The sequence below is a fragment of the Hesperophylax consimilis genome, chromosome 12 (genome assembly GCF_061612785.1).
Source record: "Hesperophylax consimilis isolate HC1 chromosome 12, BYU_Hcon_1.0, whole genome shotgun sequence".
Lineage (NCBI taxonomy): Eukaryota > Metazoa > Arthropoda > Insecta > Trichoptera > Limnephilidae > Hesperophylax > Hesperophylax consimilis.
The window spans coordinates 20,354,877-20,380,689 of NC_142847.1; the positions used below are offsets into that span (position 1 = coordinate 20,354,877).

The 25,813-nt window shown below is 33.1% G+C and overlaps 1 protein-coding gene and 1 pseudogene across 1 annotated transcript in view; both read right to left on the minus strand.

The window, feature by feature from the left end:
- The window catches only part of LOC149419309 (uncharacterized), a 334,474-nt gene that overhangs the window by 23,236 nt on the left and 285,425 nt on the right, over positions 1–25,813 (minus strand). The window contains exons 6-9 of the mRNA XM_089637967.1: positions 24,615–24,758; positions 22,752–22,859; positions 22,024–22,230; positions 18,681–18,854 (exon numbers count right to left, since the gene is read on the minus strand). Of these exons, the coding sequence (XP_089494093.1) occupies positions 18,681–18,854; positions 22,024–22,230; positions 22,752–22,859; positions 24,615–24,758 (633 nt within the window). The remainder of the gene's footprint in view (positions 1–18,680; positions 18,855–22,023; positions 22,231–22,751; positions 22,860–24,614; positions 24,759–25,813) is intronic.
- Positions 22,919–23,011, minus strand: LOC149419310 (U5 spliceosomal RNA; annotated as a pseudogene).

Below are 25,813 nucleotides of genomic sequence, written 5' to 3' on the forward strand. Positions count from 1 at the left end.
TTTACATATACTCTTATATATTAGGTATCATTTGAAATCAGTTGTATTAACTCTAAAAAGGAGAGGCCTTTGTAGAGTTAAATTTGTAAATGCTGTGATATTATGAGAAGTTTCTGTTTGCAGTGATATTATTAAAAGAAAGGCATAGAGTGAACCAGGGTCTTGAAGTGACCAAATAAAATACAAGTGTCTTAAGTAATACTATTTAAAGATATGGGGTTATGTTAAAAAGTGTTTTTATTACCGAAAAATATCCTTTAATATTAATGCACATATCTTTTATTTTCTGTAAAGCTTTCATGAAGCTTGATGAACTTCTTTTGTCATATTTTGGAATTTTTCTCGTATTCAGAATCACTTTTTTATTTGAAGTTATGTATTTGTGGCGACACGCCACTGATCACATCCACGCGCATCCACTGCACTCTGCTTAAGCGCTGACGCTATATAATAATGATAATAACATAGCATTTATATAGCCCAGTTTGTTATTCAGTGTCATTTCACTTCAAGTGCGTTTAACTATAACAAACTTAAAAATCTATTACCTACTCTTGCATCTGGAACTTTTTAGCAGTCGATAAGGAATCACCTACACAGCATTATCATATCCAGACCCATCGACGTCTTCGCTAACGTATTCTGTAACATTTCCGCCTTCACGAGACGCACGCAGTTCCATACAAGCACAGCTATTGAGTCAACAATTAACTAGGAACTCCGCAGGAAATCATAGTTGCGCCTAGGCCTTGCGAAATCTTCGCCGGTCTGCGCCTCCCATTTCTGCGACTCACATCATCTGCCACTGCGATGCTACCACATCTTTCATTCGTCTCTTTATATCGTCATCCCCAAATCTGGCTACTTCGACTTGATGTGTTACCCCGACACACCGGTAACCTCGTGAAAAAAAATGGATGATTGGTAGAGACAACACGGATCAACACGAACTTTGCCAACTCCGCCTCACTCAAAACACAACATAGAACGATATATTTTTTTAAGATCTACTTTTATCCGGATTCAGAGATGAGTTCGTCAAGCCGTATTACTTTTTTGAAATCTTCGAATAATTATTTTACCAAAACTGCATCTAATGTCAGTTTCTTGGCATTGCTTCAAGCAATTATTCGTATTCCCTACCGTTTCTATTCCTGTAAATAATATCAATTGCATTACCCAGACACCGCGTATATATTATTATTATATTTCCACACCAACGTAAATATTATTTGATAATAATAGTTCCCGGACTTATTGACTTTCTAAACAGGGTGACTGGTACATGGTGCAAGATATTGAAAACATACAAAAATGAAAGAGACATCTCCTTAAAAAAGTTTCACCTTGGAGAAAATGTAATTTTAGGCCGTAAAAAATCATAACAATTGAGGGATGAATATATAATTCATCGGCCCGCCTAAATATAACTGAATATTGCAATGCATTGATTGGCATCGACTGTGGCAAATAAAATAATATTTTGTTAAATGATAATTTCAGTTGTGACTCTGTCTGTAACTCCGGCGCAGTGAACACTAGAACTTTTGCTTTGAACCTAAGTTTATTTTTTTTTAAATTAGATGTGTTCATTCATGGAGAATTCAGACAAGCGATAAAGTACCTACATATAATATAATATTTTGAACGAAAATTATTTTATTTGTCATTTTCAAAATTGAAATGTCGAGAATTCAGATAGTCATAATTTTAAGAACAACATACTAAATACTCGTATTAAAACAGTATCAAACGATGAACATAAAAAAATAGATAATCATCTCAATATCAACGTGTATCGCACCATTACTAAAATAAGTGGTGTAAATAATAAAAACATATTGAAGAAAAAGCCTCATCAATCACTTAGCGTACTATAATATAAGTTGGTACCTATTATAGTTTCTACGCTCGACAACACTCTCCCGCAGCTAGACAGGTAAGTTTTTTGGTTTCTCAGCTAGTTTTGGTCGTAATTTAATCGATTTTTCACTTTCACCTTGATAATAGTTAGTAGTTGATGCTGTATGTCTCCAACAACATAAGGTATTTTGACACCTAGGCCCCTGATAGCCTAAAGAAATAAAATCTCCACACATACATGAAAATGTTTCATCAATTTCACCGAAATTAAGCAACAATTATTGAGCTTAATTTGTACACAAAACAGTTCTCAAGGTTTTTATCTACATTGGTTGATTCTATGATAGTACTTGTTTTTATTTTGCTTTAATTAGACGGAATGTATCCTCCATTGTGTCCTTCATTTATATTTAGAATCAAATACCAGTCACCCTGTTTATGTAAATACTTTCAACATCTTAAAGCAAGAGATATAAATAAACTGTCTGAGGTTTATTCGAGAGAGATGTATATCGGATTACATTCAATTGAACACGACTTTTGTCGTGTAAGTAAATAACTTTCGAAACTTGAACTAGCGAATAAATCTATCCCGCAAAATTCCAAGTATTTCATACGATACTTAATAAAGTTGTAGTTTTGACTCTAAATACGCGTTGGTGAAATATTTTCTCAGTAAGAACAATAAATTACAAACAATTCTGTCGATTCATATGTTTCAACTAGTATCACGGAACACTTGACCTGCAAAGATGACAAATGAGTAATTTTGTTTTTGTTGGGTCGAATTTTTTTAAATTAATTATTATTATTATTTAAACAAATAAAAATAACAGTATTTTACTAAGATTTACAAAACACGATACATTATCCAAACCAACCGTATATTTATATTGTTTAACGACAGTAAAAAAATCTTGTTTGTCCATTACGCATCAAAAATAAAAAGCTTTTGAGGCTGGGTAATTAGCAACTACTCAATCAAAAGATTATAATGCTTTATATATAGTGAATAGGTACACGAAATCACTATTTGCCAAATCGGACGGTCCTGAAAGTTACTTAATTAAACTACATCCTTCTTCAGCCAACGTTTCGAACAGCGTTACAGTGTCCATCAACAGGGCAGATGAGTAATTAATTAAAGTTAATTGAATTTTGCGTGTATCCAAATATTTAACTTCAATTGGTTTGGTAGGCATTCCAATATTATTTAAGTATTCAATACTTAAAATATAGTTTTGATAGCCTCGGTGGTTGAGGACTACGTTGAGGGCCACGAATCCGGTGGTCACGGGTTCAAATGAAGAGCAGATACATTATGTATCACCCAATTGAAAGACCACCAATCAGAATCCAAAACCTTGATGACGAAGTATTTACCCACATTTATCTTTACCATTATTTTTCTCTTCCCACTACCCTGGCCTTAAGACGTACTCAAAATGACGAAGCCATAGTTTGACTGAATTCAGATGGGAGCACCGAGAGACCCTTGAAGGTAGGTGAAGGTACCGTTTCAACCAGGTAGGTTTTTCATTAAAAATTTCAACAAAATGGGTTATTGTTGCTCGTTAAAAAAATCTTTATTTTTAGCATAAATGCCATCATGAGATGCATTTATCGTTTTTTTATCCAAAGTTAAAGGGGATGGAAGATAAACCTAACTTACTTTTATGTATATGCAAAATATATAACGAGCATAACAAAAAATACCATTCCTAAAAAAATCATGAGAAACAAAACACGCAACGTAAATACTATTGTTTAAAATGTAAATAATTTCACTGCCCTGTGGGTTTTCGTCCGAATAAAGCGGGGTTTAAAAAACCAAATATTAAAATGAAAGGGTTATTTGAGGATTGTAAAATTCAAAGGAAATGCTTATGAATTCATCATGCTCTCAAGTAGACTTTATGGTTTGTGTTTATGGGGAGGCGTAATAAGTGTGAAAAACATAATTGAAGAATATGGAATTCTCTCGGGCAAACTGTAAAAGTAAATGTAATAGAAAATGCAGGATGATCTCTGCGTTAATTAAATTTCGCACAGTAAGATGATTTAAAACCCTTAATAACAAAGGTAGTTTATATTTTACACCACTGATAAGTTGTGTAAAATGTAATAAAAGCTTTCGTTAGTGAGGTACTATTTATTTATAAAATCATCATAACAATATAATATGAAACATTCTGGGTTTTGCCAGACGATAATTACTCATTCGTTTATACACCTTTTTTTCTACAAATAATAAATATCAGTAGAAAGGAGAACTTTAGAAACACATTTTTTATAAATATTGTTTTAACAGTTAGATAACGACTTCGGAAGACGAGATAGCCATCATGCGTACCTATTAATAATTACGCAGCAGAACTTGTTATAAACTAAACCGTTTAATTATAAATCATATTTTAATATTACATCATTTTTTCAATTTAAAAATAACTTTGATGTTCGCTTAGTTCGCTGGTCTACCGAAAAGTACATTCGCATCTGTAAATAGATAAATCCATCCACAACCCCGAGCAACGCCGGGTAAAGGAAATATATTAAACTTATATAGTATGATACCATTGATGTATTTTAGTCTATGTATGATACATAAGGTTTTTATATGAGCTTTGCAACTGTTAGAGATTTTTTGATTCATATTTTATCTGTTTTTGTAACATTGCTTTGAGAAAGTGAAAGTTTACAAAATAATTACTGGTTGTTAATTTAGAGGTTTTGTGATTCATGACGCCACGTTTCAGAAATTTGATCTTAAAATAATGAGAATTTAGATGGTTATATTTCAGACGCAACTATAGAAAAATTAATCAAACCACGTTATAATTTTAGCGAATTGATAAATTAATTAGTCTCAAAAATTAAATAGTAAACCAGCCTTATAAATTAAAAAAAAGTACTAATAGCGCTATAACAAATGTACACAAATAATATTATCAGTCCATAAAGCATATCATCATCACCTGTAAGCAAAAAACTCTCGAACGGTGAGCTCTGGTACCGTGAAAATTGCAAACGTTTTTCTTCTACGCAACCATTTTTGACGATGATATTTTCTCTTATGCTTTTGGTATTATTACAATTAGTAAGGCAATACTCTAATTTAGTGGTCCCATTTTATCAATATGAGAAAGAAGAATTGAAACTAAAAGTGACCATTCTTATTTATTTTTTCCAGTGGTCAACTTATAAGTTAAAAATGGATGCGTATTTCAGGTTGTCAATAAAAAAATGTTAGATATGTGAATCGTTAGTTATATGGCACACATCCAATCTAAAGTCCAATTATTCCCACACATTGGTAAAGGCGAAACCTAATTCTTAATCACTATTTTCGATTAATTTTTATAACGAATAAATTTATGTTTTTCCTATCGTTTCCTTTGAGTAAAATTCAAATAAAAAAAATTGTTACTCAATATAAAACATAAAGGTTAACTAATAAAAAGTAAACTGTCACTTGAAATGTATGAATGTTTAAATGAAACAACTTAAAAAATACAATATTACGACTAAGTTTATTTGTCTCAGTTTCCCTTGATTAACTTTGTTGTTTTCTTATAAAATTGTTTATAAAATAAATAAAAACCACTTTTACGCTTGAAATCGAGCGTTTCTAGACTCCGTATGCCAAGCGATTTGGCTTTTACCTGTATTCGTCACGATATAAGGCATACCAAGAATTTACAGAGCATTTCAGTTTGTAGTTTCCTCTTAACAAGTCCGGAACAATAGAAGTAATAGCCTCATCAATTCTGTGTCTCAAATTCAAATCATTCGGTAGCGGCGGAACGTAGAAAAGATATTTTATAAAGCTCTTAAAGAAAAAATCGCATGACGTTATATGAACGTGGAGGCCAGCGAAAAAGGGATCTGTCATCTCGACCATTACGACCAATCCAATGGTCAGGGATTTCGACGTTAAACCACTCTCGACGAGACAAAGAGGTTCCGTTGGGAAGGGGCTCCATCTTGTTACCAAATAAAGTTTACAGGTTTACCTACTATAATTGAGGATAGAGCCATTATTTCAACATATCCGAGAAACCACCCCTGTTACGGTAGCTCCAACGAAAAAATGCTCCGTACACTCGACGTCGGGACACATCGCAAAAAACGTTTAATTTTGAGGAATCTCTTTAGTGTTCTACTAGTTCATGAAGATGTTCTGACTTTCATGACTTAGATGGAAAGTTGACTCATCACTGAACACGATTAAGAAAGTCATCTTCCCGCTCCAACACTTGACTTGCAAAAACTTATAATATACCATTAAAACAGGGTCATTATTTTATGAACACTCTGTATATTGGTTAGTTTTATTTTACGGCAATGACGGAAATATGACATCATGAAAGCGTAATTTCGTTATGGACAAACGGGATTAAATTAGTGCGTAGTATGATGAGCGGATGACGTGTAAATCTGATGAGAATCTCAACCACAAGGGGGAATTTAAACAATAAACATTATTTAGGAGAGAATAAAATATTTTTCAGCATAAATAATAAAAATACGTAAATTTAAACGACAATGAACACTTCCCTCGCTTTCATGTTGGTAGATTTTTTTAAACACGTTTTTTTGGAACAACTTTTTGGAAGCTTATACCCATCAATGTAATATATCATTGTGATATTTCATGATCAATTTCAATTTGGACCAGTTATCGGATAACCAACACCTCTGCCGTAGGTCACCCCGAGTGGTTCGCAACGTTTGGTGATTAAGCAGGGGTGCCTGGGTTCATCGGGTGAGGTGTGTTCGAAATACGACTGCCCACTAGCTGCATTGCGTGCCAGATCGGTAGAGGCTGGTTTGCGGAGACCCTTTGACCTTTCCAACTGGCCTCTCGACATAATTATATAATGCATATGTCCGTTACTGAACACACAGATCTCTAGTTTTCTACCTAACCATCATACAATTTACCTTTCCAGAACTTTCTTTCCTTCCTTTCTTTAAAAGAGATCCTCCACACAGCATCCCAAAAGATGACATAGGCCCCGAGGGACATTATTTTCTTCAGGGCCTCTTGTGTGGGTTAAATCAACAACAACAACATAACACTTCTATTTAATCTCAAAGGATCGACATATCCATAACCCATGGTTTCTTCGTCAGGATAAGCGTATAAACGTTTGCATACTTTCTACACATTTAAAATTTATTTAAATAGATTTATCCTGACGAAGAAACCATTGGTTATGAAAAATGTTGATCCTCGTTGATTAAATAGTGTAGTTTAAGTGATTTACTTAATTTAAATTATAATAGCGACACTACGTGATTTTGCAATAATTGAAAAAACAATTTTTAAACTTTTCAATTATTATTTTTACTATAAGGCACCAATAACTGAACACATGATCAGATTAAAGACAGCATATCTTTTTGCCAAAAATTAAGCTAAACTTATTCTGAACAGATATTAAATTTATTATAATAAAACAAATATGAAACTCTATTCCACTATAATTTTACTGACCGTAATCGGTTTCAGTTCGTCAAAGGCATCTTCAGACTGGAAAAAAATCGTATTTGTTTTATTATAATATATTGTAATGGAATTTCACCCTGAATTGTCAGTTTCAAAAATAGAAATATTCAAAATATATTAAATTCTTTGGCTTCTCTGGAGCCTAGGAATAGAAATTTCATATACATCTACATTTCAATACACTTCCAATGTATGTAGATATTGTATTCATCTAGTTATAATTTAAAATAGAACGACAATCAAAAAATTACCTACTTATCTCCAATTTTATTTTATAACAAGAATTCCGTGATTTCTAGGAATTGAAAGAATATATTGAATTTTCGTCTAAAGTAAGTTGATAAATAAGAATCTTATTACTTTGCAAAAAGTACCTAATGGACTTTTATCGAAATACAACAAAAAAACAAATCCACTTAGGTCATCAACCTTTTGGCTTTTCGGATAATAAAAGCAAATGCGATAAACTCGTCAATCAATCAACAAAATACTCTTCGCTGAAAGAAAAGCTCTTAAATCAATATTGATTACGATCGAGTGTTGAGTCAATAGTTTTTGAAGTCGGAGCTTGGCTTGAGAAAAATAAAGCTATTTTTAAAGTGAGTATTAATATTAAGTCATTGTCTTGGAAAACTCTAGGTGAACCCTTTGTTAGCATAATAAATTGACGGTATTTACAAAATATATCATTAAAATAACATTTTGTTTTCGGGTTGTTGGAAGAAATGCCACAAATCAATATGATTTTTGTGTATATACAGCTGAAAATTTATTCCCAATATTTACACAAAGTATCGTATCGTTATTTTGGTAAAGATAATACTATTTCCAACTTCTTGGAAAATGGTCTCTGAAATTTCAATAAAAAATATAAATACATTATAATATTTTGATTTCTAACTAATTGACTAACGGGGATAGGCAGAGAGGACTGCCCGCCAAACAACTCATTCACATTCATACATACTCTTCTATTATTCTAACTCTTGACATGGCCCGACTCAAGTATCCGATTCACTTGATCGTGCCATGTCTTCCTCTGGCGTCCCCAATTTTTGCTATCATTCACATTTCTGTCATATATTCTACTTATACTCCTTTCTTCGCTCATTCGCTCTATTTGATCAAACCATCTAAGCATCCCTTTCTTAATCTTACTCATTACGCTTAAATCAGCCTTGCACTCTTTACGGATATCCACAGTTCTCACACGATCTCATTTCAACAGCATTCAGTCTACTTTCATCCTTTATATGCCAGTTACATGCCTCATTTCCATACATCAGGGTAGGTACCAGCACTCCATTGTGAACTGGTAACTTCGCTTATTTAGACAAAATTTTGCTACCGCCAATTTTGTTCAGTTCTCCATTAATGGAGTTACATGCATTTACCCTTCTTTTAATATCTCTGTCAGCCTTCAATATCTCTCGTAAACATACTTCCTGAATATAAAAAAATCATCCACATGCTCCAAGTATTCCTCATTCACAACTATATTGCACACTGTTTTCGTACTCTCTCTTTCAAACACCATTACTTTAGACTTATTTACTTTCATCATTACCTCATTCTTCATGCATACTTCGTTCATCCTAGACTATAGATCTTCCATACTGTTAGCAATCAGCACCGCATAATCAGCATACAACAAGCAACATGCTTTCAGATTACTCAAAGTCACGCCCAATCCCACCTCCTTCAATTCTTACATACAATTATCCATGTATGGATTGAATAAACAGGCATGAATTGAATTGCACACTTTTTTAATATTGCTTAGAAAACATTATTCCTAATATTTTATATTTCAATGGTCTTTTATTTATATATTTCCATTTGTTCTAAGAGAAAAAAAATTAATCAATTTTATACTTTTTTATTTATTTATTATCTAAATATGATGCAATCAATCAATAACAACATATAGAGTTTTTTAAACGATAGTATATCGTGCTACAATTATTTTTACGTTAAAAAAAGCGTAGGGCCCTCGGAAATCAAAGTTTTAATAATAATATTTTCAGTTGTGAATTAAGTTTTTTTCATAGCACAGCAAGATACCGGAAAATGTAACAAACAAAGATAGAAGACAGTATAAAGGTTAAAAGAATAATTAAATGATTTTTTTTCGGTAGACATACAGAAACAGAGAGAGTGGAAACGACTAGCATTTTTATTATTTCCTATTTTGTTCCGACTTCTTCAAAGCGTTTTAAAACGAATTGAGAGGAACTGCTGTAAACAGTTTATAGTGCACATAATAAATAAAATACTTTATTGCACCCGCGTTTCTTGTTTCACTAAAAACACTGTCTACAACAAGGGGAAATAATTTACAATTTTCTTGGTGGTGTGCCACGTTTTAGGATTAAGATAATAATTTGTTTCTAATTTCAATCTGTTCAGTACAAAGAAAAGCAAACATTACAATAAAAAAGTACGAAATATTCGTGACCCTTACAGAATCCACTTTATATTTTTTGGACAGTTTTGGGACTTACGTTTTTGAGAAAGGAGTTATTTCACAAAATTTTGATTTTTTTATAAGTGGTCATAAGCGCGTATTATTAGGATGAGGGAAAAAAAGGCATTACGTTGTGGAATAGGGTACATCGAAATTATCTGAAAGGCGAAAAATATTTGATCTGCCTTATCGTATAAAATTGTTAATTTTAGATTGGACTGCCCTTTTTGTCATTACATGTACTTTTGAAGCATACTAGATGGAAAATTTTGTTTCACAACAGTTATTTTGCGTTCAATTCTGTCACCAGAGGGTCATATTTGTAAAGAAGTTAAAGTGTTTAAGAAAACAGGAAGCCATTTTTTCACAATGAAGCGCGTTTTATTTGACGTTATAAAGTAAGCAAAATATTTTCATTCACAAAATATTAGACTTGTTTGATTTTTATGGGTCAATGAACTATTTCAAGTTCTTCTTCATTTACCGATGCATTCCAGACAAAAGTCCAATAAAATGTTAATATTATTTAGCCTGCGTACGTTTGTGCTCGCAAAATTCTAAAAGTGGTCGACTGATGAGAAAATTGATGTCAAAAATTTCAAAGTGGTTTGAATGGTAGAAGAAGTAGGGAAGCTCGAGGAATACTTAACGCAATATCTCTGCACTGGAATAAGATACGGAGTCGAATTAACCATTCATCACATTAATTCAGTTTGCAATGTTTTCTGTGTATTTCAAATGCGCTACACACCTCTTATTTTTAATATTCCGTAAAAAGATGGACGGCTTAAAAAAAAAATATATATATATTTTCCGGTGTATAAACAAACATAAATAAACATTACTTTTTCTAAATAATGAAATTTTAATATCAAACGTGAAAAAATTTGTCAAAAACGCAGACTTAATTTTTTACTCCGATCAAAGAAAAGTTTAGAGAACTCCGTATTTCGAAAACACATTCGATTTATTGGGAAATTTGTAAGAAAACTGTACCTTCAATTTTAGCTCGTTGGTATAGTAAAAAATTAGAAATGTGTTTTTTAAGTTAAGCCGATTGTTACGGTAGCATCGCGATATATGAATTATTCATTTTGGCTATTCTTAGGATTTTATTAATGGATTCCAGTATAAATATTTGAGATAAAATGAAAAGAATTATTATCTCTCTTTCTAACGTCAGAAAAAAAATATTTTTGCATGTTAGAAGAAAAAAGAAAAACACTTTTATAAAATATTTCATTTTTTGTATTTCTTTGGCATTCACTATGTAACAATTTCTAGACATTTTTTGTTTTTTAATGAGTTTTTATTAATTCACAATGTACATTTGTTACGTATAAATTTATTTTTTTTATAAAATTAGCTAATTAGCTAATTTTATAAAAAAAAATTTATACGTAACAAATGTACATTGTGAATTAATAAAAACTCATTAAAAAACAAAAAATGTCTAAAATATTTCATGTTTTAGCCCGGTCATAAATATGACCCTTTAACGCTAGAGGGATTAAAGTCAATGTAATGTAGTTTTTTTTAACAGTAACTTTGTAGTAAATAGTAGTGAATGATGGGAGTAGTCAGAGAGCCACCTGAGAAAGACATTATCAATAGCGAATATAATGATTATATTGAAAAAACTGTTCGTAAACGTGAATGAAAAAACGTAATAATTTTAATTAATTAATGGAATTTTGTGGATTTTCAACTCAAGAGGGCTTTACAAAGCTAATCAATAAGCGTAAAAATTGTCGTAAAAATGCTAGACATTAATGTTTAATTTAAGTTTGGTCTTCAAGACAACTCACAATATAATGTATTGATAATAATTGAGTTAGCCGTCGCAGCGATAGTAAAAAGTTACTGTCGTACGTTTATTATAGCACCTAAAACGAAATTACTCAGAGTGTATTGAAATAGTAAGATGTTAATTTATATTACTTGTGGTTGGGTACATCGAAATTATCTGAAAGGCGAAAATATAATTATTATACGTATAAAAAGATATAACTTTGTCGAATAGTTTAAATATGAATTGAAATGAGATTGAAGGTTTTCAAACCCAATATTAGTAAATAAGAAGCTTGTAATTTTATGTGCGTATTTATTATACCACGGTAAACATATTGAATTACGAAGTTAAAAATATAATATTTATACTGTTGGCCTCAACATTATAAGGTGTTCAATTAAATTTGTAGAAACAACTTTAGAGACCTTCTAGAATTACACTTATGTTTTGGATAACAGAGATACACATAACAAGATACCATAACAGTTACAATAATTTTTAGAAATGTGTTACTTAGATCTCAAATACAAAAATTTGAAGTTATTTATTCAAAAACAACTACTAACTAGATTCCTTGCTGCTAGATTAAATACTTGGTTCAAAATTAAATTGAATTAAATAAATAAATATTTCGCGGTGTGAGTTGACCTCTTCAACAGGACTCTCTCGGAACATCGCCATTCAGCGCAGTGGGAGCAAAGATATTAGAATAACGAGATATGCTATGTTTGCCGCCGGACCGTAGGCGGAGTACTACCTAATTAGGGTACTTTGAATACTGTCGGGACGTGTACGCACAGAAATCTGTTCTATGTATTAGTGCGGATACCTTAGCGTAAGCGAAGGTGTGCAGTAGTATTGGTGAACAAAACCGGCGACACTGGGCAAAACAATCCCACACAGTATGAACTGCTCATAGCACATCTCGTATAATATCTTTGAGTGGGAGGGATAGATTCATACGTCCGTCATTGCTGGACTCACTGACCCCCAGATTCCTACTCACAGAACTTTTCATCCTTTCCTTTCACCCTCCACACAGCATCCCCACAGACATAGTCTCTGAGGGGCCTCCTGTGTGGAGCTAATGTAAAAAAAACTGTTTTTTAACGATTTTGTTTGGCTACTGACGGTTAAAAGGGCTTTTCTTAATGAGCTTCAAAATATAAAATTAAGTCAAATTAAGTTAAAAAAAAGTGTAAAAAGAAAGTAGGAACCGGTCAGTAACTAGTAAAAATATTACTGGAAAAACTTTACAAACATTATTTCAGGGACATTACCTATTAATTTATTAGGTTTTAAAACAAAGCATTTCACCACACGATATTAACTAAAAAAATATATTATTATTATTATTGCCACTGAACAGAATAAAACCGTATAAGTAAAGTCAATGCCCGCCACCATTCGCCCTGACCTATGAACAGATTATTTCTAGACGTGCAATTATATCAATTTGAAAGCGGTTGTCAACAAATTACAAATGACCATTCAATTCCTAAGACCAAGGAGGGTAATGAAATTAATTATCTTTTCAAAAAAGAATTTCCATATTTGAACATTTTTAGATAATTTTACCAAGTTAGGAAAATTTGAGTTTACTTCAGGCATACGGATCCACGCACTTCCCCACATCATACTGTGAAGAGCTTTTAAAAATGTTATATTATTTTAACCATCTTGGTCACTGCTCAAGCAACAACTCAAATGGACAAATCAGGTAGAAAAACTTAAAAGTAAGCTAAGGTATTTTGTCAACAATTTTAAACGCTTAAATCACATATAGTTCACATTCAAAATAATGAAATTCGTTTATCAATAAAGATCATGGGGGAGTATTTGTAATAGCCACACTAAGCAACTAGAAACATTTTTTAAATTATCTAAAACGGATCATCAGATACAAAACGCGACTAGCCTCGAGCGAAAACGTTCTTCTGACGGCAGCGCCAGACTTCTGGTAGGGTCCCACTTACAAGCGATGAAGCCAATTCCTGATGTTTAGTGACCCCATTGGTCCCCGAAATATTTGTTTTGTTAACGCTAATCGCAAGGCCAGGATTCAAACATTTAACTTTGAATCTGCGCAATAAGTATTTGAACGCCGACGTTGGCAAGTCTTCAAGCATTTGCTTTATCACGATGTGATAATTGGACGGGATTGCTGTTAACCGCACAATATACCTATTAATTGAACTGTATTGGTCACTATCGATACAGTTCGACGTAACTGCCGTGGAGGAACATAATCATCGCAAGTGTCGAACGAATTTGTTTCTTTCTCATATGGCTTGAAAAGAAGGCTTGTTTTTTTTGGTTTTCTATTAATAATTGTAGCTATTTATGTGTGAAAAATTTATTGATAAAAAATATCAAAAAGACCAGGATTATTATTAGTTATGGAATACGGACACGCTTCTAACACACTTATATCAGTTTATATATTATACAATGCGTACGGCGCATAGCAACGGGGCAATTATGAACCAATCAAATATCTGTTCGATAATCTGTCGATAATTCACAAGACAGAAAAAAAAGCTACTTTGGTCACACGGACACGCCCACAGCATACTTCTATTGGTTAACTTTTCAGTGACCCTGACGGCGTGCATTTCCAAGCGTGTCGGTCATGCGTGTATTAGTCACACTCCCGAAATTCATTTGGAATATTCTCTATGCAAATTTCAGCAACGGCGGAGGGTTGAAAAAATGAATTTTTCCCCCTGAAATTAATAATAATATAATACGAGTAGAGAAACGGGGAACCTGAAACGAAGTGACATGAATTGATGGACACGCACGGAAAGCAGGACTGAATTATTTATTTGGGGAATAACTTGCCGAACGAGATGAGATGAGATAAATAAATAATTTGTGGAACGCTTGCATTTTTATAAAGAATGTTTTTTCACGCGTAAATATTATATGTTTGGTAGTGTATAAGACAAACATTTGTTATAACTCAATTATATTTGGCGAGGTTTTCAAGCCGCAAACCCTACCTCAGTTATACTAGGAGATCGATCATAATGATCATAATCGACAATAACTAATGGATTAGAAGGGTACTGTAGAAAAAGGAGATAGATCCACTGCGGTATTATTCACTGTTATTTACAGTACGTAAATTGTGAATATTTCGTATATAGCGTGCTTTGCGTTTCGAGAATACATATTGCGTAAAACTGTATTACACTGCGACTTGCGATCGATTTCAAACTGATAGCCGGAAAAAATTGATGGAAAGTGGAGAAAATAATAAGAAAAAAATTAATGCCATTAGTTTATTCCTAATGTGGATCAAAACTAAAAGTAATCTGCCAGGTCCCCTTTATGGGCGAAAACAATAATTCAATAATAACTTTGATCTAAAAATCATGATTTCCACAAATTTTTCTGAAAATAATATAAATCTGAAAATCTTTTGGTTACTTAAATGTATTTAGATTTATAACTTTAGATTGTACCAATCAATGTAATTTATCATTGAAGAAGAAAATAATATTAATAAATCTAAATAAAACATGGTACAGTACAAAACAAAGAAAAATAAAAAGGTAACGATCTCAACTGGTAATCGAACCCAGGATCTCGTTAATAACCTAGGAAATTTGTTTTCTTTCAAAAAGCTAGCAGGCAAAAATATAGGAAATAGTAATTTAGAATAGTACTAGAATTATGAGATCGATAAAAATGACGTAAAATAATTAGTTCCCAATGGCCAAGTGGTAAGAGGCGTTGTTACCAGTGGAGAAAGTTACCGTTTTGTTTTCTTCTGTGCCTTATTCTTTTTTGTTTAGATGTACTAATATTATATTCTTCTTCTATCATTTTTATAAATTGCTTTAAGATTAAGTGACATATTATATCTAATTATTCCATCATACTACCAAATATATCAAAGTATACATCTAAATTCTATGGACACTGAATTATTGAACATTTTTTTAAATGGTTTAATTTGTTACCTTTAAAAAAAAAACAAAATAAAGTGAATTAATTGAATTGAACTAATTCAATAAATAAATATTTTTTTTGTCTCTTCTTAAAAAAATATATTTTTATATGTAAATAAACAATTATTGAAAAATTCTCAGTTTATAATATTTAATTTTTTATATTACATTGAATTCAGCATATTAACTAGGATTATTTAATTAATATTTAGAATTGAGGTTTATATAAAATGATTGAAATTGCTGAAACATAAACCAATTATCGCCTGCTGCTTAGTACTTACTGTTTATTACTGCTTTCTTTAAACAATTGTCAAGGCAAAAAAAGTCATAGTTAATCTGCTCTCCAAACAAACAAAAAAATCTCTTTCAGAATCAAAGGTTATGATTATTCTGTTCCAATGCAGAGAACATTGTGGATCTTTTGAAGAATTAACTACAAAAAAATCCCGAACGGAAAGAAAGGCATTCACAAATAGAAATGGGGTGGGTGGGACATTTACATTATATCTATATGTGTAGGGTGGATACTGGATATTAATAGAAGATTTGTATTGTGCTCTTGAGGGATGAGCTCACAGATAGAATGGTCACAGAGGGATTACTATTGCCATGCTGCAGACTCCGTCCAAAAGGAGCAGATTATTAAGGGTTTTATATTATTGGAAATAAGGATTTGCCGCGGCCATGGAATAAGGTTTAGAGGATATTGCTGATTGCCTTTGAAAATGGAGGGGGATTTATTATTTTGGAATTTCTTTACATTTCTCATAGACGAATATTGTTAAAATTTTCAAGTTTTAAAATCGTCAATGTTTTGGAACCACACATAAAAAATATATTTTGTAATCTTGACATAGGTAATGAACAAGATTTAAATATTTGCAGAAACATTTCATCGGATTTTAAAGAAATAGGACTCTTTGCCAACCCTGCAAAATATTATGTTTTTTTAAATCCTGTCTTAATCTTAGTAAGATACCAGTTCATTTTTAAGGGTTTTTAAAAGCGGATTTCGTAAGAAAATAAAAAAAAACCTTTTTTTTTTCAAATTTGATTTTCAGAAGCGTGGTCTTAGTAAAAGAGAGTGTCTTGAAATAATTTAGCTTTGTCGCATAAGGTCACAATTAACAAAAACTGTATTACGATGAATTTCGAGGTATTATTAATATTTAAATCATAGTGAATTTTGCCAATACAGTACAATCTACAAACGAAGAAATTGTAAAACAATTTTTTTTTTTTGTTAAATTTTTCATGAAATAGATTTTTTTATACTTTAGTGGAAAACTTTAAGGAAAACCATTGAATTTCACATGAAAAAATCTACGTTTTTATTGACGATGTTCACACTTCATTAAATTAAGAATTCAAAATTATATGCGATAATACAAAAATACTTTATTTAAATTTAAAATTAATTAAATTTATTTTTTCCCATAAACTCCTGGAGCTCACCTAATGGAGTAGTAGAATAATTAGGAAAAAATATCTATTTTGCATACTGATATAATTGTAAATCATGTATTATTTTGTAATAAACAAATAAACATATAAATATATATCCTTTCCAAGCTGGTTTATGATTAACCCCTGCCACTTAATATCTTATTAACTCTTAAACCCTACCACTCTGGGAATGTAATTATTCCTACCACGGGGTACTGAAGTACCCCGGGCAGAAAAAAATTAATAAAATAAAAGTATTTGATATTTTTTAAAATATTATTTGTATTATGGCAAAGTAATAAGAAAAGACAATAAAATTTATTAATAAAAACTAATAGACATTTTTGTCGTCACATGAAGGACAGATTTTGTATTGATGGTCAGCACAAATATGGCGGCGACAAGTGTTACAGACAGATCGAGATTTTCTGTCCTTTGTGCGCGGACAAAAACAGCAACGACCAGGTTTGAGATTATCAGGGACCGGCCTATGATCTTCACTATGAATATTCAAGACTGCACGTATAGTTTCTCTGATATCCCGGGTAAACTTGGCCATTGAAATTTTGTTCTCATATGAGAATATATTAGTGCCATTGACAAACTCTTAAGAAATTCACGCCGCTTAGTGATTTTCTCTATATCAATTTTTTTTTTTTTTTTTACAGTATTACCGCACAAGAGTCCCAACTGCTCCCGTCTGGAGCCAGTGAGACTATGGCATCCCCAATTGGGGTATGATGTGAGGCTGAGGGTATTGGGGAGGGGAGGGAGATGGGGAAGAGGAAGGTGGGGAAGTACCTGGCTATTCAGATCTGGTCACCAAACACGGCTAAAGCCATTTCAAGCAACGTTTCAATTCTGAATGGTGGTCTTACACCAGGGCGATACTGAGAGTATCTTCCACTCTGGAACGTGCCGCAAATATACTATATATTATTTTAAATTAATTAATTGTGAAATAACACAAATTAATCAAATAAAATTTATTTGCGCACGCCGGGTTCGAACCCGCGACCTTCGGATCTGTAGTCAAAAGCGTATACCACTAGACCACGCCGGCCGTCAAAATGTTAGTTAACAGCTTGAATAAGACCCAAGAGTTGACAACAACGGCATTTAGCAACCGGTAGAAGAGACACATGGGCTACCTTTTGGTCTTCCTGGACGTTGAGTACTTCTTACAAAGTTGGTCGAACACATCCACCCCGCATTTGGTTTTATTATAGAAATGTATTATTTCTGGATGGTACACTTCATTATCCTTGTCAGGGCTGTCATGCATGGTGGACAGCATGATTACAGCTTTCTTCTTAGCTGACTTCAGAGGACAATACGACAAAAGTGTGAGAGATCCGTCGTAGGCAAACATTGAGGTGAATCTTTCTCAATTTTTAGTGTCCAAGTATACACGAGGAATTTCTCGTTTATTCTTCTTTACAGTTTCAACTAATGTTATCCATTTTTCCAGTAACTTCTTGGCCGTGGGTATAGACGTGAACCAATTGTTATATGTCAGGTTTATGTTAAGACCTTGTACGGGAGCAGTCAGTTCCATAAAATTATTATGACATTTTCTGTACAGAACTAATGGAGAATCTAGCACACGAACCAAGCGCCTATCTTCTTCATTTGTACCAGACCCATCATTGTCAGGCACTAAATACTCTTCATTTCCTTCCACTTGATCACCGTCTTCATGAGATGGGACTTCAGAATGGTCTAGAACTAGGTTTAGCTCTTCGTCGGCAGAAACCAACACAGCAGCTGCAATTTTACCCCTCCCAAGATTTCGAGTCTGGGATTCCATATCTGAAAACAATACAACACCTCATTACACTGCATACACTGTCATTACATTCATAACACATTATTAGTCCATGAATGTCTCGTTACTGGGCGCAGGCCCTCTCTATCAATACTGTACTCTAGCCATTATCACAAAGTAAATCATAAATAATGTGTAAACTTACCAGAGAGGTGTCGAAAAACAACTTCAGTAATTCAAGTATAACTGGAAGGAAGAACTAACACTATTCCTACCACGGGGTACTGGGGTACCCCGGAACACCTGTGGACGCGACTGCACTTGCCGGGAGGTCACGGCTTACCGACGTACTTACGTGCCATTTATCGAGAGTAGATTAGCTAGAGCGATTTTTGCAACAGTGCAATATTGTCAAAATTGTTGATATTTTAAACACCAGGGGGGTACTCCAGTACCCAAGGTAGGGTTTAAGAGTTAAGAGTTAAACACTTTAATTTACGGTTTTTTACTTCGCTAAAATTGTTATAAAAAATAGAAAAACTTGAAAGCAAAAACTTATATAATAAACTTTTATAAACTAATAAGAATAATGGTTTACAAAAGCTACCGTCTCGACAAACCTCGTTATTTTTTTTAATTGGCAATCATCTTAATAGTTTTTCAAAATTCATTTATTATTTTCGTCTTTACACTCCCGCCGACAAATAAAATCCTTACCATTTTCAGATGATTATACATTTAGTTTCTGTGTTGACTTTGCTTTGTTTTTTTTTAGTTGAAGATTTTTTTATTTTTTTACACTATTTTATTATTGGTATTGGTATTTGTATTCGTACTTGTGAAAGCCATGTAGGCAACCACTACTTAACTATTATTATCAATTTTTACTTAGTACATATTCTTCTTATAATCACTCAATATGCAAATTTGTTGTAAAACGGGAAAATCCAGTTTAGACAAAAAAAAATTATAAACGTTTTTGTGCCAAAAAAAATAAATCAAGAGAGCGTAAATATGAATTCGTAAAAAGATAATACAGGGTGTTAAGGGATGTACTTGATTTGCTTAAACAAGTGATTCGTAAGGTATGATTTGAGATCTTCACGGCCAAAAGTATTAAAGTATGTTATTGGGGTATTATGCCGTGTTGCGCTACCTCCTTCTGTAGCCAACGTTTCGGACATGATTAGAAATCTGCCCTGATGATAGACTCTGCAATGCTGTCCGAAACGTTGGCTAAAAATAAGGTAGCGCAACACGGCATAATACCTCCAAAAAAAAGTATAAAGTGTAAATGAAATTTTGGGATACGGATAATTTTGTTGTTTTTTTTTTTCAAAATTTTTTTTTCTATCTTTTTCTTTAAATTCTTCCACATGTCGTCAGTGGTCATTTATTTATGCCCAGTCCCTCAGATCGACCTACGCTTTCTAATTATTACTGATTTTCTATGTGTTTATTGAGGACAAATTACATCAAAAATGTCACCGGAGACAAAAATTTCATTAACATTTTTTACTTCATAGAATTTCAGGAAAAAACATTTGAAGTAAGTCAAGTACGTCTCTCAATACTCAGTACATATTTAATTTAAAGAATCTGATATGATTACCGAAGTAGAAAAAATAAACGAAAATGAATCTTGTACACATAATTTCTTCATTTTATAAAAACGTCGATACACGACATTTTCAGATGACGTCAACTTAAGCGCTGCTGAGTAATTACCTACGCGATATAAAGATAAGCCCTTTTACTGCTAGTTGCAGATATTGTCCGGCTGCCTAGTAGATTCCCAACATAGTATTATTAATGCCCTAAGTTTATTGTCGGACCTCGTAAAACATGGGTAGTGGGTAGGGCCAATTTCCCGTTTTATGCTTCCCCGCGGTCAAATAATTCGGGTATCTTTCTCAATCTGGCAACACTTTTATCGCAAATATCCCGAAGGGTGAATAAATAATATACCCCCGAAATACTCGAATGGAGTTCAGGGTATATTAATGCACGAAGTGTCGAGTATTCATTCGATATTAATCAATTTGTTATTTGTTTTGGTTTTCGGCGAACCGCTGAAATGTGATAACAAATTTCATTGAAAAATTAACTTGTTGTTACTAAATCGTATCTGGGAATTGTTGAAAGTGAAATAAATTAAAATTAAAAAATTATATTGGAAATTGAAATTTATTTTTCTAATGTCTTTTTGTTGGGAAATAATTTAATTATAATTAGTTAAGTTTCTGACTTACTGCTCCCAACTATCATGGAGTCAGTCAGGCTATGGCATTCCCAACAATGGTTTATATGGTATGTTGTGAAGCTGATGGTATATGGCAGGGGAAAGAGATGGGGAGGAGAAGAAGGTGGGGAAATACCTGGCTTTTCAGAACTAATCACCAAACACGGCCAAGGCCATTTTAAGCAATGTTTAAATTTTTGTATTTTCTGTTTCCTACCAATAACGTAAATCATGTAAGCGTTGCTACGATTAACCCACGTCTATTTAACTATAAGAGGGAATTTACATAGATGAAAAACATCGTCCAAATCTAGCCAATGAAATACGCGAAGGTAAACGATGTAATTTAACCGTAATCGTTTTATTGATAAATTTTGAGTATCGTTTAGTCAAAACAACTACAACCCTTATATTAAATCACAACAAAAGATCGGTAAACGCATATGACTATGCTTCTAAAATTTTATTGTTGTCTAGCTGTTGTCTTTTTTAATGATTGATTAGAAATTACATAACTTTACAACATCTTAAATCAATTTATTATTAAGGAAAGTTTGTATGACACGGTGTACGAATGTGAAAGAAGCAAGAAGTGTGTGCCAACACTGAGTTTTGTGGGGTCCACAGTTTCTGCCTACCCTTGCGGGGAATCAGCGTAATGGCGAAAGGACTGTCTTGACAGACACTTCAAGCTTGATTCACATTTATGCATCATCTCATACAGGGTTATTCTTACTTTTTTCGTGACCCGACTCAAGTATTTGATTCTCTTAATCTTGCCATGACTTACCACGATCTACCATTCACTTTCACGCAATATATTCTTCTTACACTCGTTTCTCCGTGCATCTACTTAACTTGTCCAAACCATCGAAGCGTCCTCGTCTCTTTCTTAAACTTATTAAATACGCTTAAATTAACTAGGATTTTTCTCCACTCCACATTAGGTAGCAATAACATGTCATGCTTACCCCCAACTCCTCTTCTCCCCGTGTCGTGCGGCGCTCTGGTCACCTGCCAGTCGGGCTCGGGGCCCATTCCCGAGGGGCCCACAAGCCCCGGTGGGCCCCCGGGCGCCCAGGACGAGTTCTCAGGCGCCTTCACCGGGGGGTTAGCGGCCACCTTGGGCGCTGGAGGGATGGCAGCAGACTCCTTGTACGAATTGTCGTCACCTGTATCTGCAGAAAGATCTCTTGTAGAAACTGAACAGAATATAACATAAGTCATGTTATTAATTTAATTGATGAAAACGTCATAACTTCATTACATGAAGGCGGTCATTTTGCCAAGTAAATATTTATTTCAGTCAACCTTCTATCATATCAATGCGGTAGATACTCTGAGTATCGCCCTGGTGATAGACTGCCATTCATAATCGAAAAGTTACTTCAAAATTAGTCATTAGTCATAGTTATTTGTTGACCAAATCGGAATATCTGAGGTGCTTCCAAACTTTCTTCTTTCCTTCCACACTCGTCTCACAACATCCCTCAATTTGAGATAGCCCACTGACTCTGAAAAGTTAGGAGCAGTTAAGACTCTTGTGCGTTATTCACAATAAAAAAACTTTATCGAACTTCAAAAACGTTCGCATAGCTTAAGTCAAATGGTATTTTGTGCTTTTTTTTCGTCAAAGCTGTTCCATCAAACTACAAAAATGGTATATATCGTTCACACCAAAGATAAATAGATTATTCACCTGTGTCATAGAAGTCGTCTGAGTCTGATGTCGGGTGACCTTCTGAAAGGGGAATTTCATCTTCCTCTGGGGGGCCTTCGTATCGTTCTTTCAAGACCTTGCGTGGAACTGTTAATGAATACAAATATTTCATTACCTATCATTTGAATGCATATTATTTTTGGTTTTTTGGTTTACAAACTCGTTTGATTGCTCCCCTCAGCGTAAATCTTTAGTAAAAGGCGAAAGATTTATTCGCCATAGAAGAAAAACCAGAGTTGACTTTCTTCGTTTCGTTGTATTATAAATTTTGATTCCGGGTAAAGTACCCAAAATTAATGCCAGAAGTTTGAACAGCTTAAAAATATATTTTAAATGGCCGTTAATTCTGAGTACCGAAATAAATTTAAAACTATTTTCCACTTGTTAATTTTTTTATCAGACCACTTTAACACTGGTACATTTTTGCTTAATGTTATGGCGTTTCATTTGTTGTGGGAGGGGTAGATAACAAAAGATTTTATTTACAGTTTGGTGATGGGTATGCATTTATAGTATTTATATCCCATGATTGAATATATATTGTATAGTTTAATATTTAATAATTTACAAATAATACATGCACAGGTATATGGCCGCCCCGAGAACCATATATTGGATAACCAACACCTTTGCCATAAGTCACCCCAAGTAATTGACTACGTTTGGTGACTTAGCAGGGGTGCCCAGGTTTATGGGGTAAGGTTTGTTTAGATCTGGGCAGCAGATGCGTCTGCCCACATGCTGCGTTGTGTGTCGGATCGATATAGACTGGTTGAGGGAGGCCTTTGGACCTCACCGGCCGGACTCACTCTCGACCCATCGCTCGGCAGTTGAAGAGATCGATACATAGATCCGTCACTCCTGGATACACTGACCCCCAGTTTCTTAACCACCCATCAGTTATTTTTCCTTCTCATAACTTAATCTTTTAAGATGTAATCCTTAAAAATTTAATTATTAACCTACTAGTAGCTGCCGCTACAAGATGATGTATGCCATGAGGTAAATTATTTTCCTCATGGTCTCCCGTGTGGAGCTATTTAAAAAAAATAGTATAATAATATATGTTATGGCGTTTTTGTTATAAAAAAATGTTAGGCGGCATTTTTAAGTGATGCTTTTACAAGGCGTTTACGAGCACATCCTTTTTTTTTTTTTTTTGCCGGAGTGAGGATTGAACTAGGATCGACAGAATAGCGATGCCGACGCTTTAGACCACTGAGCTATGAAGCCTGTGAAAGGTTGGTGAATGTTAATGTATTAAGTGTATATTTAGGACTTTACACCTTAATTACTTAAATACCTGGGTGTGTACTTAAATTTAAACTCGTCATAACTAAACAAGGAGAAATAAAGTGAAAATTTGTTTACATTTTACTATTTACGATAAAATTCCACCAAGATTATTAATCACAAATTAAGAGTCGCAAAAATATAAATTTAAAACAGTCAATTATGACATAACCAGAAAAAACCCAGTGGTCTGCTTACAAAACTGATAACATTTACATAAATTGTTATACACGAGACATCTTTATGTTTATTACCGGCCTGTACAAAATACAAATAAATAAGAATAGTAACATATCTACGTTTGTAGAAATATATTATGTATCTGTACAGTGCCCTTGAGGTGATTTTGGACAAAAAGGCGCTATACAAATCATTCAAATATTATAAATATTATTTATTATTTAGAAGAGCGCCATGTAGAATATATCGGATATTAACAAAAAATTGCAATCTTAACGTATATCAGCATGCCGTCAGAAAGAGTTCTGTCTGTTTTTTGATGACGAAATCATTACAGAAAGGAAACAAATAATTAAACATTTGACTTACCGCAAGTATAAACAACCTTCAGATACATCCTTGACTCTGGTTTGCAAGGATTCCCGAAGGTAGCAGCGTCAGCAGAGAGAGCACACCGTCGCTTTCCGTGACAGAGCTGCATTACTGTTTCCGTCGCATAGCTCACCAGGCAGGCTATTTGAAATATACACATAGGTTACAAAAACATATACCTATAACAGTATTCTATGCTAAAATTTAGTATCTATTTTCTTGAAATTGTCAAAATATTTCGTTTAAAATAAATAGCTCTACCTAACCTACTATTTACTAGTACGTTTTTTTTACTAATTTCGTCTGATTTATAAACTAATTTAATTAAAACTAATTCTTATCAGTTTGAACCACTATCGGATGCACACATATGCGCTCATAAAAATGATTTGCATGTATATTCTTGCACTTTCACAAATTATATCCTTGATAAAAGTGACCGACTAACTGTTAAAAAAGTGTGGCAATATGAGAGGTGTCACACTATTTTAAGTGTCACTAAAATTATCCACCATACGAGAAGAATATATGTAAAGCATCAATATCTTAATTATAACATACGTCGCAGCATGTAATGAAATAAAATGAACTGTGATAATAATATTAACATAAAACATTAATATTTTAAATTACATTTTAAATATTCAAAAATTTGTTTCAGAAAAAATAAGAAAATACACAGATTTAGGAAATGAGATTAAAAGAATTTGGCATTCTCAGACTATAAAAATATTATTTCAGCTACTGGCATTATACCTAGCTCTCTCATTCAAAATTAAGGCGCATTAGATCTGTCAAAGAATATTTATATAAAAATGCAAAAACTATCATTTTAAATAAATGTAGGATTACGAAAGATTTTTTAAATGTTTATGCTGAGGGATCAGTGGGATTTATAGGTCAAATTAAGAGTTCTACCAAGCCGAACCCTCTGATATGAAAATATTTGGAGTCGGTGAATTATTTTCCCATTTGATCTCTGGTGAGTTAACGTGTTGTTCTTGTATTGTTTTTTTTTTATTATTTATTTTGCTTATATAATGCACTTGCATAATGTGGATTGACTAGATGATCATTTGTTTAAAAGTTTGTGGAAGGGTTTAGTTTATCCTGTGAGGAAGATTTAACCCGGACATAAAGTCGAAATATTTTTTTTTTAAATCATTGTTAATTTGCATAGCCCAGTTTTGGTGAAA